At 45.6% G+C, this 15,913-nt stretch overlaps 1 protein-coding gene across 1 annotated transcript in view; it reads right to left on the reverse strand.

The window, feature by feature from the left end:
- Positions 1 to 15,913, reverse strand: part of ERICH6B (glutamate rich 6B) — a 441,806-nt gene that overhangs the window by 53,605 nt on the left and 372,288 nt on the right. Inside the window, exon 11 of the mRNA XM_075334387.1 lies at positions 10,664 to 10,819. Coding sequence (XP_075190502.1) covers positions 10,664 to 10,819 — 156 coding nt within the window. The remainder of the gene's footprint in view (positions 1 to 10,663; positions 10,820 to 15,913) is intronic.

Below are 15,913 nucleotides of genomic sequence, written 5' to 3' on the forward strand. Positions count from 1 at the left end.
CCCTGGATGCCTTAAAAGCTGGCATTTCCAGTGAACCAGTGCCGGCTATAAGCTTAGCACTGCTTTGCCTGTGATTGCTGGTCCTGTGAGTGATATCCTGATCTGTCTGTTCCTGTGCCCCCGTGCCCTTGTCTGTGTTCTGTCCCCTGGTCGTCCCTCCTGTCCTCTGTCCCCTCTCCTATTTCCCCACTCGGTTGCTTCCTCGGTACTGACCTTGGCCTGACTTTGACTCCGCTTTTGCTCGTCCCTCCGGTCCTGCTTCTGCCCGTACGGTGTTTGACCCAGCTTGTCTGACTACTCCTTGGCTGCTCTGCAGCTCTGCTTCTCAGCTGTGCTTTGAGGTAATGCATGAGAACGCTGTGAATTCACTTCCTGGTTCTCATTGCTCTGTGTAGTGTATTATGCTACAGAGCTCTGGCTCCCCCTGGTGGCAGCATTACAATTATGAAAACGAGCGTGTCAACGATCAACGATATTTGACGTTTTTGCGATCGTTGATTGTCGCTCCTTGGTGTCACACGCTGCGATGTCACTAACGACGCCGGATGTGCGTCACTAACGACGTGACCCCGACGATATATCGTTAGCGGTGTCGCAGCGTGTAAAGCACCCTTTAGGCTCTGTATACTTTACTAAATTCCATTATCTAGTGACTCTCTCATCACATACTTCAAAGTATTTAATTGCATCCAATATTTGATGCAACAATGAGAATACAGTACAGAAAAGTATCTTTTCATGCCTTACTTTTCTAGTTTATTGCTAGCGATCCATGCTACTGGTATCCATTTTCCTAAATGACCAGGTTCAAAGAGAAAATCAGCTTAAAAAAAACCTAATAATGGATTATAAAGGATTTGTGTCCGGTGTCTGAAATAGAATCTTTTTAATGATCAGACTTCACACGTAGAGAATAATCAATGTGTTAAAGGCATAGTCTGAAAAGAGCTGTCAATCATCCCCTTGTACTTTTATCTTCAAGCAGATTATTACTTTTCCCTCGCTATATAATGCAGCTCATTTTAGGTTACTTTTAATCTATGCATCAAGTGTCAATCACGTTTATTTTTAAAGGCACTGATGAACTGCACAATACACGGAAACCTGAGATATATTGGAACTTTTCTAATTGTATTCATTATTTAGAGTGTTCCTACACCGGCTCACCCAAGCAGAAATTGGCTCCAGAATCTAGCTAAGTCAAAACTAATTGAATTCTGGTTTATTTCATTAAAATGTAATTTGTAAGACACAGACGCACGGCACACAATTAGGTTATGCTGCATTGAAAATTGATGATATCTGTTTGTTTTCTCCATTTAAATATGGATATCGCTAGATTAACTTTTTTGTTACAAATTAATGGTGTAATGTGCGCCTTGTTTTCTTGTTCAGGAACACAATTTCACAAGAGATTCTAAATGTTGCCAGCAGTTTTGTGATAACAGAAATAAATATGGCTTATTTTCTAAATCAATTGACAAGGGATGTTTATATATCTACACAAGACTCTACAGGTATAACACTTCGCTACCTGAAATTGTTTGTAAAAAGGAAATACATTTTTATTTGTTGCATTTTTATTACATAAGATAGAAACTGGATTTAAAGGGAAACTGTCAGATGATTCATACTGCCTGAAAACAAGGAAGCATGAATCGGGAGTGACTTCCTTAAAGGCGTTGTCCACTACATTAACATTGATGGCCTATCTTTAGGCCCGGGTCCGACACCTGGCACCCCCGTCAATTAGTTGTTTTTGGTCCCAACGGCGTCAGCAAGCAGCTGGAAATGCTCAGTTCCGGTGCTGCTCCGTTTTCTGATGGCAGCCGCAGCCGGGTACTGCACATGCTCCTCACATTGGAGGCGGTTGTGCAATACCCAGCAGCGGCCACTATCAGAAGACGGAGCAGCTCTGGAACCGCCGGGACCGAGAACAGCTGTTTTGCGAGGGTGCCAGGTGTCGGACCCTGGCCGATTAGACATTGATGACCTGTCCTAAAGGTATTAATGTAAAAGTAGTGGATAACCCCTTTAAAGGGAATCTGTCACCAGGTCTTTGCTTCCCCATCTGAAAGCAGCATAATATAGGGGCATAGACCGTGATTCCAGCGATGTGTCACTTACTGAGCTGTTTGCTGTCATTTTGATAAAATTAATGTTTTCTCTGCTGCAGATCTAGCAGCAGTTAAGTTGGAGTCACACTTGCGACAGACTTGCATCACATCACCCTGCACCGCCGCATTCTCTGCTGACAGGAGAAATATATGCAGCTTACCCTGTCTCTCACAAGTGTGACTCCGGCCTTATACGAGCTCATGAATATGCTGGACTACCTGACAGCACGCCTACTAGTCCTCTAATGATAATCTACTGCTGATTAAACAGCGATTTCATCAAAATTACACTAAGCAGCACAGTAAGTAACACACCATTGGAATCAGGATCCCTGCCCCTACATTATGCTGCTCTCAGATTAGGTGGCAAAAACCTTTTGATAGATTCCCTTTAATGAAACGATCTATGATTTTCTATTAAACTCTATATTAAATAGGGCTGAGACTGAAATGACTAGTCATAAGAATGGGTCTCTTCCAACTTATCCTCATTACTTAGCTAGGCTGACAGACCTCTCCACATACATCCATAGGGAAAGAGACCTGGTAATAAGAATGAGTCAGATGGGGAGAAGCCAGCAGGTATCTGCCCCTATGACTAGTCATCTCTATTTGGAAACATGCGTATCTATATATATAATTGCCTTATTCTGTCTGTCTGTCTTGCTCCAAAATGACGTCATTACCGTGACAACTGTCGCATTGGCCGCTCGGCTCGGCCCGGCCACGCCCCCCCCAAAATCATTGGCCGCTCGGCTCGGTCCGGCCACGCCCCCTGCATGCATTGGCCGCCCGGCTCGGCCACGCCCCCCACACACTGTGGCTGCTCGGCCACCCCCCCCACCCTGTGCCCGCTCGGCCACGCCCACCCACACTGTGCCCGATCGGCCACGCCCCCCACACACTTTGCCCGCTCGGCCATGCCCACCACACACATTGGGCACCTATACACCTCCCCCAGGACTACTCCTCCTATTATCCTCCTCTCCCCCCAGGACCCCTCCTCCTATTATCCTCCTCTCCCCCCCAGGACTATTCCACCTATTATCCTGCTCTCCCCCCAGTACTAATTCACCTATTAGACACCTCCCCCCAGGACTACTAAACCTATTAGACACTTCCCCCCCAGGACTACTCCTCCTATTATCCTCCTCTCCCCCCAGGACTACTACTCCTATTATACTCCTCTCTCCCCAGGACTCCTCCTCCTATTATACTCCTCTCTCCCAAGACAAGAACTACTCCTCCTGTTATCCTCCTCTCTCCCCAGGACTACTCCTCCTATTATCCTCCTCTCCCCCAGGACTACTCCTCCTATTAGACTCCTCATCTCCAGGACTACTCCTCCTATTATACTCCTCTCCCTCCCAGGACTACTCCTCCTATTATACTCCTCTCCCCCTAGGACTACTCCTCCTATTATATTCCTCTCCCCCCAGGACTACTCCTATTATCCTCCTCTCCCCACAGGACTACTCCTCCTATTATACTCCTCTCTCCCCAGGACTACTCCTCCTATTATCCTCCTCTCCCCCAGGACTCCTCCTCCTATTATCCTCCTCTCCCCCCAGGACTATTCCACCTATTATCCTGCTCTCCCCCCCAGTACTAATTCACCTATTAGACACCTCCCCCCAGGACTACTAAACCTATTAGACACTTCCCCCCCAGGACTACTCCTCCTATTATCCTCCTCTCCCCCCAGGACTACTCCTCCTATTATACTCCTCTCTCCCCAGGACTACTCCTCCTATTAGACTCCTCTCTCCCAAGGACTACTCCTCCTGTTATCCTCCTCTCTCCCCAGGACTACTCCTCCTATTATCCTCCTCTCCCCCCAGGACTACTCCTATTATACTCCTCCTATTATACTCCTCTCCCCCTAGGACTAATCCTCCTATTATACTCCTCTCCCCCAGGACTACTCCTCCTATTATATTCCTCTCTCCCCAGGACTACTCCTCCTATTATACTCCTCTCCCCCCAGGACTACTCCTATTATCCTCCTCTCCCCCCAGGACTACTCCTCCTATTATACTCCTCTCTCCCCAGGACTACTCCTCCTATTATCCTCCTCTCCCCCCAGGTCTGCTCCTCCTATTAGACTCCTCATCTCCAGGACTACTCCTCCTATTATACTACTCTCCCCCCAGGACTACTCCTCCTATTATACTCCTCTCCCCCTAGGACTACTCGTCCTATTATACTCCTCTCCCCCAAGGACTACTCCTCCTATTATACTCCTCTCCCCCCAGGACTACTCCTCCTTTTATACTCCTTTCTCCCCAGGACTACTCCTCCTATTATACTCCTCTCTCCCCAGGACTACTCGTCCTATTATACTCCTCTCCCCCCAGGACTACTCCTCCTATTATACTCCTCTCCCCCCAGGACTACTCCTCCTATTATACTCCTCTCCCCCCAGGACTACTCCTCCTTTTATACTCCTTTATCCCCAGGACTACTCCTCCTATTATACTCCTCTCTCCCCAGGACTACTACTCCTATTATACTCCTCTGTCTCCAGGACTACTCCTCCTATTATACTCCTCTCCCCCCAGGACTACTCCTCCTATTATACTCCTCTCTCTCCAGGACTACTCCTCCTATTATACTCCTCTCTCCCCAGGACTACTCCTCCAACACAAACACACTGCACAAAACATACCTCCCCCCAAAACACACACACCCACATAAACCGCGCAACACACACAACGCAACACACAAACAACACCGCTCTCACACACCCCCACACCCTGACAACACCCAGAACATTTACAGTGCCCTACAGAAACACTTGGTAACTACACACAACATCTATATATATATAACAAAAATCATACATTAACTACACAATAAATTCTAGAATACCCGATGCGTTAGAATCGGGCCACCTTCTAGTAATATATATATATATAAATAGATATAATATAGGGGAGGTTGTCTCTGATACATGCTGCTTGTGGTTTGTGTAGCATTAATCATCTGACAGGTTCACATCCAATGTCAGTAAAGTTGGTACACTGGTGCACAGGGTTACTGTGGCCCATGTATAAAAAATTAAGAATTACCGTATTTTTCGCATTATAAGACGCACTTTTGTTCCGCCAAATTTTGGGGGAAAGTAAGAGGTGTGTTTTATAATCCGAATATACAGATTATATACTGCAAGACCCAGGGGAGGTGGGGCCAGCTTTGGAGCGGTACTGGGGGCTGAGGCAGGCTTGTGGAGGCTGCAGGAGGCAGCGGGAGATCTCCTGCTCCCACTCATATAATATGCACTGCCGCTGTCCATCACCGTGGTGCTGAAACCGCACCGCCGTGATGGGCTGGGGGAGCGGCGCAAATTATATGTGCCTGCATCCCCCTGTGATGGCACATGCGCCCCCATATTAGATATGTCCCACATGCTGCTGCCCATCCGAAAATAAAAAAGCTTTACTTACCTCCTCCAGCGCTGATCTCCCGGTGTCTCCCCGGTCTCCCTGCTGCCGCTGTGATCAGGCACACAGAGATGATGTCACTCTGCTGTGCCAATCACATGACTGCCACCGAGAAGCAGGAAGTGGAGGAGCTCAGCAGCACGGAGGGAGACACCGGGAGGACAGCGCTGGAGAAGGTAAGTAAAGAGTCTTTTATTTTACTATGGGCAGCAGCATGGGGGCCATATCAAACACAGGGGGAAGTGTGCCATCCATAGGGGGCCATGGGCAGCACAGGGGGATGTATGCCACCCATAGGGGGCCATGGGTAGCACAAGGGGACGTGTGCCATCCATAGGAGACGTGTACCATCTATAGAAGACATGTGCCATCTATAGGAGACCTGTGCCAGCTGTAGGGGATGTGTTCCAGCTGTAGGGGACGTGTGCCAGCTATAGGGGATGTATGCCAGCTATAGGGGACGTGTGCCAGCAATAGGAGACTTGTGCCAGCAATAGGGGACGTGTGCCAGCACAGGGGGATGTGTGCCATCAATAGTAGACATGTGCCATTAATAGGAGACATGTGCCATCAAAAGGAGACATGTGCCATCAAAAGGGGACATGTGCCATCAATGGGGGACATGTGGCATCACTGGGGGACATGTGGCATCACTGGGGGACGTGTACCATTAATGGGGGACGTGTGCCATCAATGGGGGACATGTGGCATCACTGGAGGACCTGTGCCAGAACAAGGGGGCTATATTCAATATAAGGGGGCCCTATCCAGATTAAGGGGGCACATTTTAGGATGGGGGGGCTATGAGGGACATATACCCTATATGAATTGTTAGACGGACACTGGCATTATAAGACGGACCCCATTTAACATTAAAAAAAATTCTCTTTTCCTTCACCAAATTTGGGGGTGCATCTTATAAAGCGAAAAAATACGGTATGTAGGTCACATAGTCCAATGTCAGATGTCTAGTTTTTCCCTAGTAGCAAAGAAAATAAGGAACAAAATAAGTCCAAAATATGCAATCTGCTGTAATTTTAATGTTATTGTGCTTCTATAGGATATTACACAGAAAACAGAAGTAAATCTTAAAGAAATGGCAATAAAACGCTATTTCTTTTAGGATAGACTTCAGTCTTTGGCTGAATAAAGGCATCAAAACGTCTACCAAATTGCTCTCTGTGAACCTAGCCTAAAAAGGAAGAGGGCTTGACATTGTTATTAGATTATATTGTCTGCCAATTAAGAAAGATAATCTATGTACCATTTATACTTTGTATAAAGGAAGAAGACAGACCCATGACCAGCACAGGAACATACATAACTCTACACTCTAAAGGCGGTGTTACATGCTACGATTTATCTGACGATATGTCGTCGGGGGTCACTGATTCCGTGACGCACATCCTGAATCGTTAGCGACGTCGTTGCATGGGACACCTACGAGCGACTCCGAACGATCGCAAATAGGTTGAAAATCGTTGACACGTCGTTCACTTTCAAAATATTGTTCATCATTTGGAAACAGCAGACATATTGGTACGTTTGACACTCTGCAAACGACGAACAATATCCACACGACCGCCTTGGTCAAACAATATATCGCTGAATGATTTTGCGCCGCATGTGAGATCGTTACGTGTGACCGCTAATAAACGACTTATGAGCGATCTCGGCAAATCGTAACTACGATCTGGGCGTGTCACATTGCTAATGAGATTGTCAGATAAATCATAGCATGTAAAGCGGCCTTAAGGTTTCATGTATGTCGGTTTTACCTCCTGTATATGGTGATTAGTGATGAGGGATGTGCTTGGCACTGCTCATTACTCGATCGAGCATTGGGTGCTCAGGTACTTATGGAGCTCAGCTGAATATCGCGGGTGCTCAGATATTTAGTCTGTGAAACAATGACTACAAGGCATAGGCTTGCTTCACTCCATGGTGTGTGCAGGCACCCCAGCGAGAGCAAGTCAGTCTTAATGGCTCTCCTGGTAGAACAACGTTCTCAAACGAAATGTGACCCAAAAAACCCTCCGCCCTCCCTCCTGCCCATAAATGCTCTCTTTGTAGCTGGCTGCATGTGGGCAGAGACCCAAACAGGTCAGTCAGTGACTTTCCATAATTCTCATTACTCGCATCGAGCTCATCTGAACATCTGACCCGCTTGAGTCAAGTAATGAGTATTTGAGCATTTTAGTGCTCGCCCATCACTAGTGGTGACCCATTGGTGTTATACAGGGGCACAAAGAACTACTATATGGCGCATAAAGATCTAAAGTAGTCAAATACATACCTTTTATGCAAAGTCTATGAAGGACCTCTCAACATGTTGGCAAAATTTTCAACAGACGGCAAATCATATCACAACTCGTGGATGGCCCCATATAGACACATATAGCACAATACACACATAGCATACTCTTCCCTGCCCAAAAAATAAAATATAGTAAAATCTTGCTTTTTGTCAAAGCTAGCAATTTTGCACCATGTATCTTGTGATATAGCTAAAAGAGCATATTATTTTCATATGTAGAAGGTGAATTTTTAGACATTTGTTAGCTGCCCGGTTAAAATATGACGTAAAACTCTAAAACACAATACATGACTGCCCGGAGTGTAACCCTCCAGCCACTGGACTTCAGGAGCCACTATAATCTGTATAAACAGAGACCTCCGAAAACCATTTCCCTTCAAGAATTCCTGCTTAAGAGAATGAAGCACATCTTTTTGTGTTGTAATAAATCTCTGATCAACAGTACATCAAAAATACTTTTGTTGGTTTTCTAACAAGGTCTATTTTGTTCTTTACCAACATAGTACTTATAGAGTTTTAAATCTCTAATTTGTATTCTCTTTCCATTGTGAATGAACACACAGGAATAGTATATGTCAGGTTAAATTTATTCTTCTAGTGCCATGTGGAATTCGATTAAGTGCAATTGGCACTTTGTGCCTCTGGGACAATCTCAAGACATTGAGAAGCACTGCAGTTTTAGCTCAGAAATGGCTTTCTATTCCAAGTTACTGAATCGTATTTTCTTTATCTTATTTCACGTACTTGTTATTCAGAAAACAATTCATATGCATTTGAAAGTCACAGATCATAAGAAGAAAAAAGGTTATGTTTATGACAATGCCTTGGTAGTACACCCTGGAGAGAATTAACCAGGCTTTGCAAAAATCCAATTTTCACATTGAAAATAAGTAGCACACAAGTATCCCATCAATTCACATTGGAACATCTTTTAATCTCTTAGACTAATGTGAATCATTGAGATTATTTATATGCTTCATCAAGTTGCTGGGATTAGGAGCTAAGAATATTTAGTCACATTCCCTTCTGCAGTATTAATGTGCAGTATTTTATACAGAGAGGTCTACAATGGGGCAACTATATTATCTGTGATTATTGGAAATCTATCAGCAGGTTTTTGCTATGTAATCTGAGAGCAGCATGATTTAGGGGCATAGACAATAATTCCAGTAACTTCCTTAGCGGCTTGCTGTAGTTTCAATACAATCAGTGTTTTATCAGAAGGAGATTATCACTAGAGGACTAGGCATCATGTGCCAGGCAGTCCAGATAATCTGTGTAACCCCGCTCCACCACCAATTGGCAGCCTGCTGACAATTAACAGTGCACTCAGGATGCTGCTACAGCTACAGTATCAAAACTGAACGAAGCACTCCAGTAAGTGATACATCTTTGGAATCAGGCTGTCTGTCCCTAAAAAAATTGTTTTAAATAGTTTTTTCTGTTTCATAAAATGATGGTATATGAAGGATATTCCATCACTTTACGATTTGTGGCGGTCAGATATGTAGGAAACCAATGATCCTGAGACTAGAGTTGTAGCACTTGTTAAGTGTTGCATCCCCATCTAAGTATTCCCTTCTTAGCTTTTCCTTTTACCCCATTGATTCGCCAAATTGGGCCTTGCTCTAGTTCCCTGAAAAGCGAGGGGCACTGCTGTGTATGAAAAATACAATATTGTGCTGCATCCTCCTTATTGTGAAGATCAGTAGTGATTCCAAAGGTCAAATCCCCACTGATTGTAAAATGATGGAAACTCCAAGCAAATATGTCATCAGCTTAGAAGATGGAAAAACTCCTACTCCATTTCAAATAAACAGCATGGGATAGATCAATGGACTATATCATACATTATACCTAGGTCTTATTGTGTTAGTTTTTTCTAAGTTACCAGTTCTATGAAGTGGTGTATATTTTAAGGACTAAATATATGATTCTGCATTCTGCTATACGTCAGGGATATATATTTATGTGGTGTGTACACATATCACAAAGAGAACTGATTTTCTATATAGCGTCTCCATTAGAAAATCCAAAAAAATCTTAACTACACCCTGTGAAAAATTTCTACACGTAAATTGATTTTTGGTTGGAATTTTTGAATGCTGTCTACAATGTGAGTTCCTGTCATTAAATGGCTGCGGATTTCTTGTGGAATTTCCAAATAAAGCTTAGAAGGGGAAATCCATAAGAAACCCCAATTGTTGTAGATTTTGCTGATGAATTCCTATAGATCCACAAGATCCAAAAAACAACCAAAACATATCCTGTTCCCTTATCTGGTCTTTGTACACCCAGCCTTGTATTTCATATTTCATTCATTCATTCATTCATTCATTCACCGTATACGTTTTATGTCACCACTGATTTATTTGATTTTATATAACTTTTGGTATTTTATTAATTTATTTATACGTTTTAGCATGTTACTTCTTATTATCATTGCTCTACTCCTGTGTGTTCATCTTTAGATTCCATAAATACCTCCATGGAAGAATAGCTAGTACATTTCTTATTTTTTTGTATCTTCAACCTGTAAGTATTATCTCTATATTAAGGGTATATTACACATTTTCAATATTCCCTATGTTCATCCCTCTCAAGAAATGTGATCAGTATGTAACATTTCAGTACGGTTATATCGATTGTTCATACATGACAGTCTTTTCCAAAGTAGCACAAAGAATGATAACTCAAAGGTTTACCAGACAGTCCTCTTTGATTTAAGTCTCTCTCTTGTCCGGTGTCTTGCTTTAAAATGTCTTTTAATATACCATTCAACTTACCAAAGCATGCCGTTAAGATGGTAGCAGGCTGCATGGCCATTACTCATGAAAATGGCTTGAATCTTCGGTTTCTTCTCAGCATCTTCCAAGATGATAAAGATAAACTGTGTGGGTTTTGAGCATGCAATCAAGATAGCAATATTTCCTGATGGATATCTAATTTGCAGTCAAGGAAGATAATGATAACAGAGTACAATGTAATGTATAGTTATCAATACTGTGTATTAGTATTAAACAGTTTGTAGTTCTCATTAAAGAAAAATCCATAACGTAAGGATAAAGATTACAAAAGTATAATATATTTGTCTTATGCATATTTAAATTGCCTAACTTTACAAAGAAATAAACGTCTATGTCCGGATGACTGCATTTGATAAAGCAGCAAAATAGAGGAATTGGAAGAATTGGAGACATTCCTGGACTATGTGGACCTATCGTAAGCAATCTTTTGAAGAGGTTGTGACTAGAGATGAGTGAACTCGATGATGTTCGATGTTGATACGAAACATAGACTTTACAAAAAAAAACAAAGTTTGGATTTGGAGTTCGGGTGCTTTACGTATGAGCGCCACTCATGCAAGCATCGCTGTGATTGGGTACACTCTGTGCCGAGTCCAGTGCAAGCCGATTACAGTATTTCAATGGCTCGCATTGTGAGAAACAAGAGCATGACCGGATGTAGTGAGCAGCCCCCCTAAAAAAATTAGAAAATGCCGCCCCCGCAAGTTATCTGGTTGCATGTGGGCAGAGACCTGAGCTGCCAATTAGTAACTTCAATTGAGGTTCAGGTCAAGTCTGAGTCCCAAACCAAACTTTATCTAAAGATGAACCTGGCAAACCGAACTTCCATGGGTACGCGCCCGCGCATCTCTAGTAGTGATCACATCTTGCTGTCATGCGCTTACCTGCATCTGCCGCTGGTACTGGAGACTCCCGACAGCTCACACATGGTGCTCTGTGAGGATTCACAAGTCTGTAGTCACATAGACTGATTGCAGGTTTGCGTGCCAAGCCTGGATAACCTCTTATATTTTGCATCAAGATTTTATAAATGAAATGACTAGGGTTCCTACAAGAGCCTTTTCTGCAGTCTGTAAATGTTGTGAAAGTTGTATTTACTCATAAGATATCACAGCCAACTCACTCTCCCACAATCCCTTCGACTGGCTGGCCTCTTTTTATATTTGCACAAAGATAGACCTGTCAGTCACCTGGAGTGGAGTGGGGAGATGTCGCTGGGGACCTGCATCAGACTGGTCAGCTTTTCAAAGTAAGTTTACTCTGAAACACTGCAGCATTTCAGAGAAAAATATACTTGGCTGTAATCGTGCTTCTAGTGTCTGATACATGATGCCTGTGGTTCAGGCAGCATGAATCACATGACAGGTTCCCTTTAACCCCTTCACGACCATGGACGGAAAGATCCGTCCTTGTGCCCTGGGCCTTAACGACCAAGGACGGATCTTTCCGTCATGGTGGAATCGCGGCACAGGAGCCTCCGGTGACTGCAATATGTTAACAAAAACCGCAGATTCGGGGAGGAGGGGACCTGTTCCTGACCTTAGGAGGGGTGGTGCCTCCTCCCCGGACCTACGGAGGCTGTGATTGGCTGACGAACGCCGCTCAACCAATCACAGCCACTGTAATGTTCCAGCCATTTAAAATGACTGAAACATTGAAATCCAGCCCTGGCCAGTGCAGCTGTAGCACTGGCCATTGGCTGGAGCTGGGTGACCTCACTGGATCACCCTCCCCTAGCTCCAATGCTCTGATTGGAGACATCGGCCTTGTGACCGATTTCTCCAATCACAGTGGACCTGTTGCCGGTGACCGCCCCCATCAGCTTCACTTGTCCCTGCAGCACGCCAGCACACTGAGCACAGTGAGTGTACACAGTGCAATGGCAGGGCGACAAGCTCCGGTCCCATGCTGTTATGAGACCGGAGCATGGGACCCGGAAGTTGCCGCGCTGCCATTGCACTGTATGAAACCGGCGAAAAGCGTCCCGATCCGCCGCCGCTGCCCTCCGCGATCTGCCACCTGTCTCCCCGATCTCCTGCCCGCACCCTCACCCCCACACCTCCCGATCCGCTGCCGCCCTCCATCTGCCACAGTGCCACCGCTCCCCCCAATCTGCTGCCCGGCCCCTCACCCCTCGTGATCGTTGCCCGGCCCCTCACCTCCGTGATGTGCTGCACGATCCCTGTCCTCCTCCATCTGTCGTAGTGCCACCGCTCCCTCCGATCTGCTGCCCGGCCCCTCCCCCTCGTGATCGGTGCCCGCCCCCTCACCTCCGTGATGTGCTGCTCGCCCCCTCCCCTCCGTGATGTGCTGCTCGCCCCCTCCCCTACGTGATGTGCTGCACGCTCCCCCCACCTCTCACCCCCATGGTCAGCTACCCGCCCCCTCCCCTGTCACCGCCGTGATGTGTGCTCCCACACCTATCACCGCCATGATGTGCCCTCCCTCCCCTGTCACCGCCGTGATGTGCGCTCCCTCCCCTGTCACCGCCGTGATGTGCGCTCCCTCCCCTGTCACCGCCGTGATGTGCGCTCCCTCCCCTGTCACCGCCGTGATGTGCGCTCCCTCCCTTGTCACCGCCGCGATGTGCGCTCCCTCCCCTGTCACCGCCGTGATGTGCGCTCCCTCCCCTGTCACCGCCGTGATGTGCGCTCCCTCCCCTGTCACCGCCGTGATGTGCGCTCCCTCCCCTGTCACCGCCGTGATGTGCGCTCCCTCCCCTGTCACCGCCGTGATGTGCGCTCCCTCCCCTGTCACCGCCGTGATGTGCGCTCCCTCCCCTGTCACCGCCGTGATGTGCGCTCCCTCCGCTGTCACCGCCGTGATGTGCGCTCCCTCCCCTGTCACCGCCGTGATCTGTGCTCCCTCCCCTGTCACCCCCGTGATCTGTGCTCCCTCCCCTGTCACCCCCGTGATCTGCTGTCCACTCTCCCTCCACCTCTCACCCCCGTGATCTGCGCTCTCTCACCTCTCACCCCCGTGATCTGTGCTCCCTCACCTGTCACCCCGTGATCTGTGCTCCCTCACCTGTCACCCCCGTGATCTGTGCTCCCTCACCTGTCACCCCCGTGATCTGCTGTCCACTCTCCCTCCACCTCTCACCCCCGTGATCTGCGCTCTGCTCACCTGTCTCCCCCGTGATCTGTGCTCTCTCACCTCTCACCCCCGTGATCTGTGCTCCCTCACCTGTCACCCCGTGATCTGTGCTCCCTCACCTGTCACCCCCGTGATCTGCTGTCCGCTCTCCCTCACCTCTCACCCCCGTGATCTGCGCTCTGCTCACCTGTCTCCTCCGTGATCTGTGCTCTGCTCACCTGTCTCCTCCGTGATCTGCGCTGCGCTCCCTCCCCCACCTCTCACCCTCCCCGATCTGCCGCCTCCTTCATCTCCTGTGATCCAGCTGCCTAGATCCATCCTGTAGGGTAACTATCCCCAATCTCACCTCCCACTCCCTGAAAAAAAAATATTTTTTTTTATTTTCACGGCTCAACTCTATTAACTTTTGTGAAGCCCCCAGAGGCTCAAAGTGCTCAATAAACATCTAGATAAATTCCATGAGGGGTCTAGTTTCCAAAATGGGGTCACATGTGGGGGAGCTCCACTGTTTCGGCACCTCAGGGGGTCTCTAAACGCAACATGGAATACGCTAATTATCCCAGACAATTTTGCGTTTGAAACGTCAAATGACGCTCGTTGCCTTCCGAGCCCTGCTGTGCGCCCAAACATTTTATTTCCACCACATATGAGGTGTCTGTGTACTCAGGAGAAATTGCACAATACATTTTATGGTGCAATTTTTCCTGATACCCTTGTGAAAAAAAAGCTACCTGGTTGAAGTAACAATTTTGTGGTAAAATTTGTTTTTTTTTATTTTCACAGCTCAACTCTATTAACTTTTGTGAAGCCCCCAGAGGCTCAAAGTGCTCAATAAACATCTAGATAAATTCCATGAGGGGTCTAGGTTCCAAAATGGGGTCACATGTGGGGGAGCTCCACTGTTTCGGCACCTCAGGGGCTCTCCAAACGCAACATGGTGCGGCTAACGATTCCAGCTAATTTTCTGTTCAAAAAAGTCAAATGGCGCTCCTTCCCTTCCGAGTCCTGCCGTGCGCCCAAACAGTGGTTTTTCGCCACATATGAGGTATCTGCGTGTTCAGTAGAAATTGCCCAACAAATTTTGGGGGTTCATTTAATCCTGCTACCCTTGTGAATATGCAATATTTGAGGCTAAATTAACATTTTTGTTGCAAAAAGTAAAATGTTCATTTTTTCCTTCCACATTGCTTTAGTTACTGTGAAGCACCTGAAGTGTTAATAACCTTCTTGAATGTGGTTTTGAGTAGCCTGAGGGGTGCCGTTTTTGGAATGGTGTCACTTTTGGGTGTTCTGTGTCATGTAGACCTTTCAAAATTGCTTCAAATGTGATGTGGTCCCTAAAAAAGTGGCTTTGTAAATTTTGTTGTAAAAATGAGAAATTGCTCATAAACTTTGAACCCCTATAACTTCCTTAAATTTTTTTTTTTTTTTCCCCAAAATTGTTCTGATGTAAAATAGACATGTGGGAAATGTTATTTATTAATTATTTTGTGTCATATGTCTCGTTGGTTTTAGAGCATAAAAATTCAAAGTTTGAAAATTACAAAATTTTCAAAATTTTCGCGAAATTTCCGTTTTTTTTTCACAAAGAAATGCAAAAAATATCGGCCTAAATTTACCACTAACATGAAGCCCAATATGTCACGAAAAAACAATCTCAGAATCACCGGGATCCGCTGAAGCGTTCCAGAGTTATAACCTCATAAAGTGACACTGGTCAGAATTGCAAAAAATGGCCTGGTCTTTAGGGTCAAAATAGGCTTGGGGCTGAAGGGGTTAAAACTGGACTCCACTCCAGACATAAAACTTGTTATTAGAGTAAATCAAAAGTTAGAGCAGCAGTTAAAGTTTGGTAATTTTGTATATTTTTTTAGTCCTCATTCAGACTTTCAGTTTTAACATATGAATTTTATCCGTCATTTTCACAGATAGAACACGTATCCAATGCATTATAAATTAATCTATGGGATTATTCTCATGTCTGTGTTTTTTTCTGGACCACGGCTGCAAAAAAACTAGAGACATATTTATTTTTAATTGGACTCACGGATTAAAATGACCCATACAAGTCTATGGACCATGAGAATTACGGATAGCACAGGGATGGCATCAAAATATTGTCAGTAAGTAATG

The sequence above is a fragment of the Anomaloglossus baeobatrachus genome, chromosome 2 (assembly GCF_048569485.1).
Source record: "Anomaloglossus baeobatrachus isolate aAnoBae1 chromosome 2, aAnoBae1.hap1, whole genome shotgun sequence".
NCBI classification, from domain to species: domain Eukaryota; kingdom Metazoa; phylum Chordata; class Amphibia; order Anura; family Aromobatidae; genus Anomaloglossus; species Anomaloglossus baeobatrachus.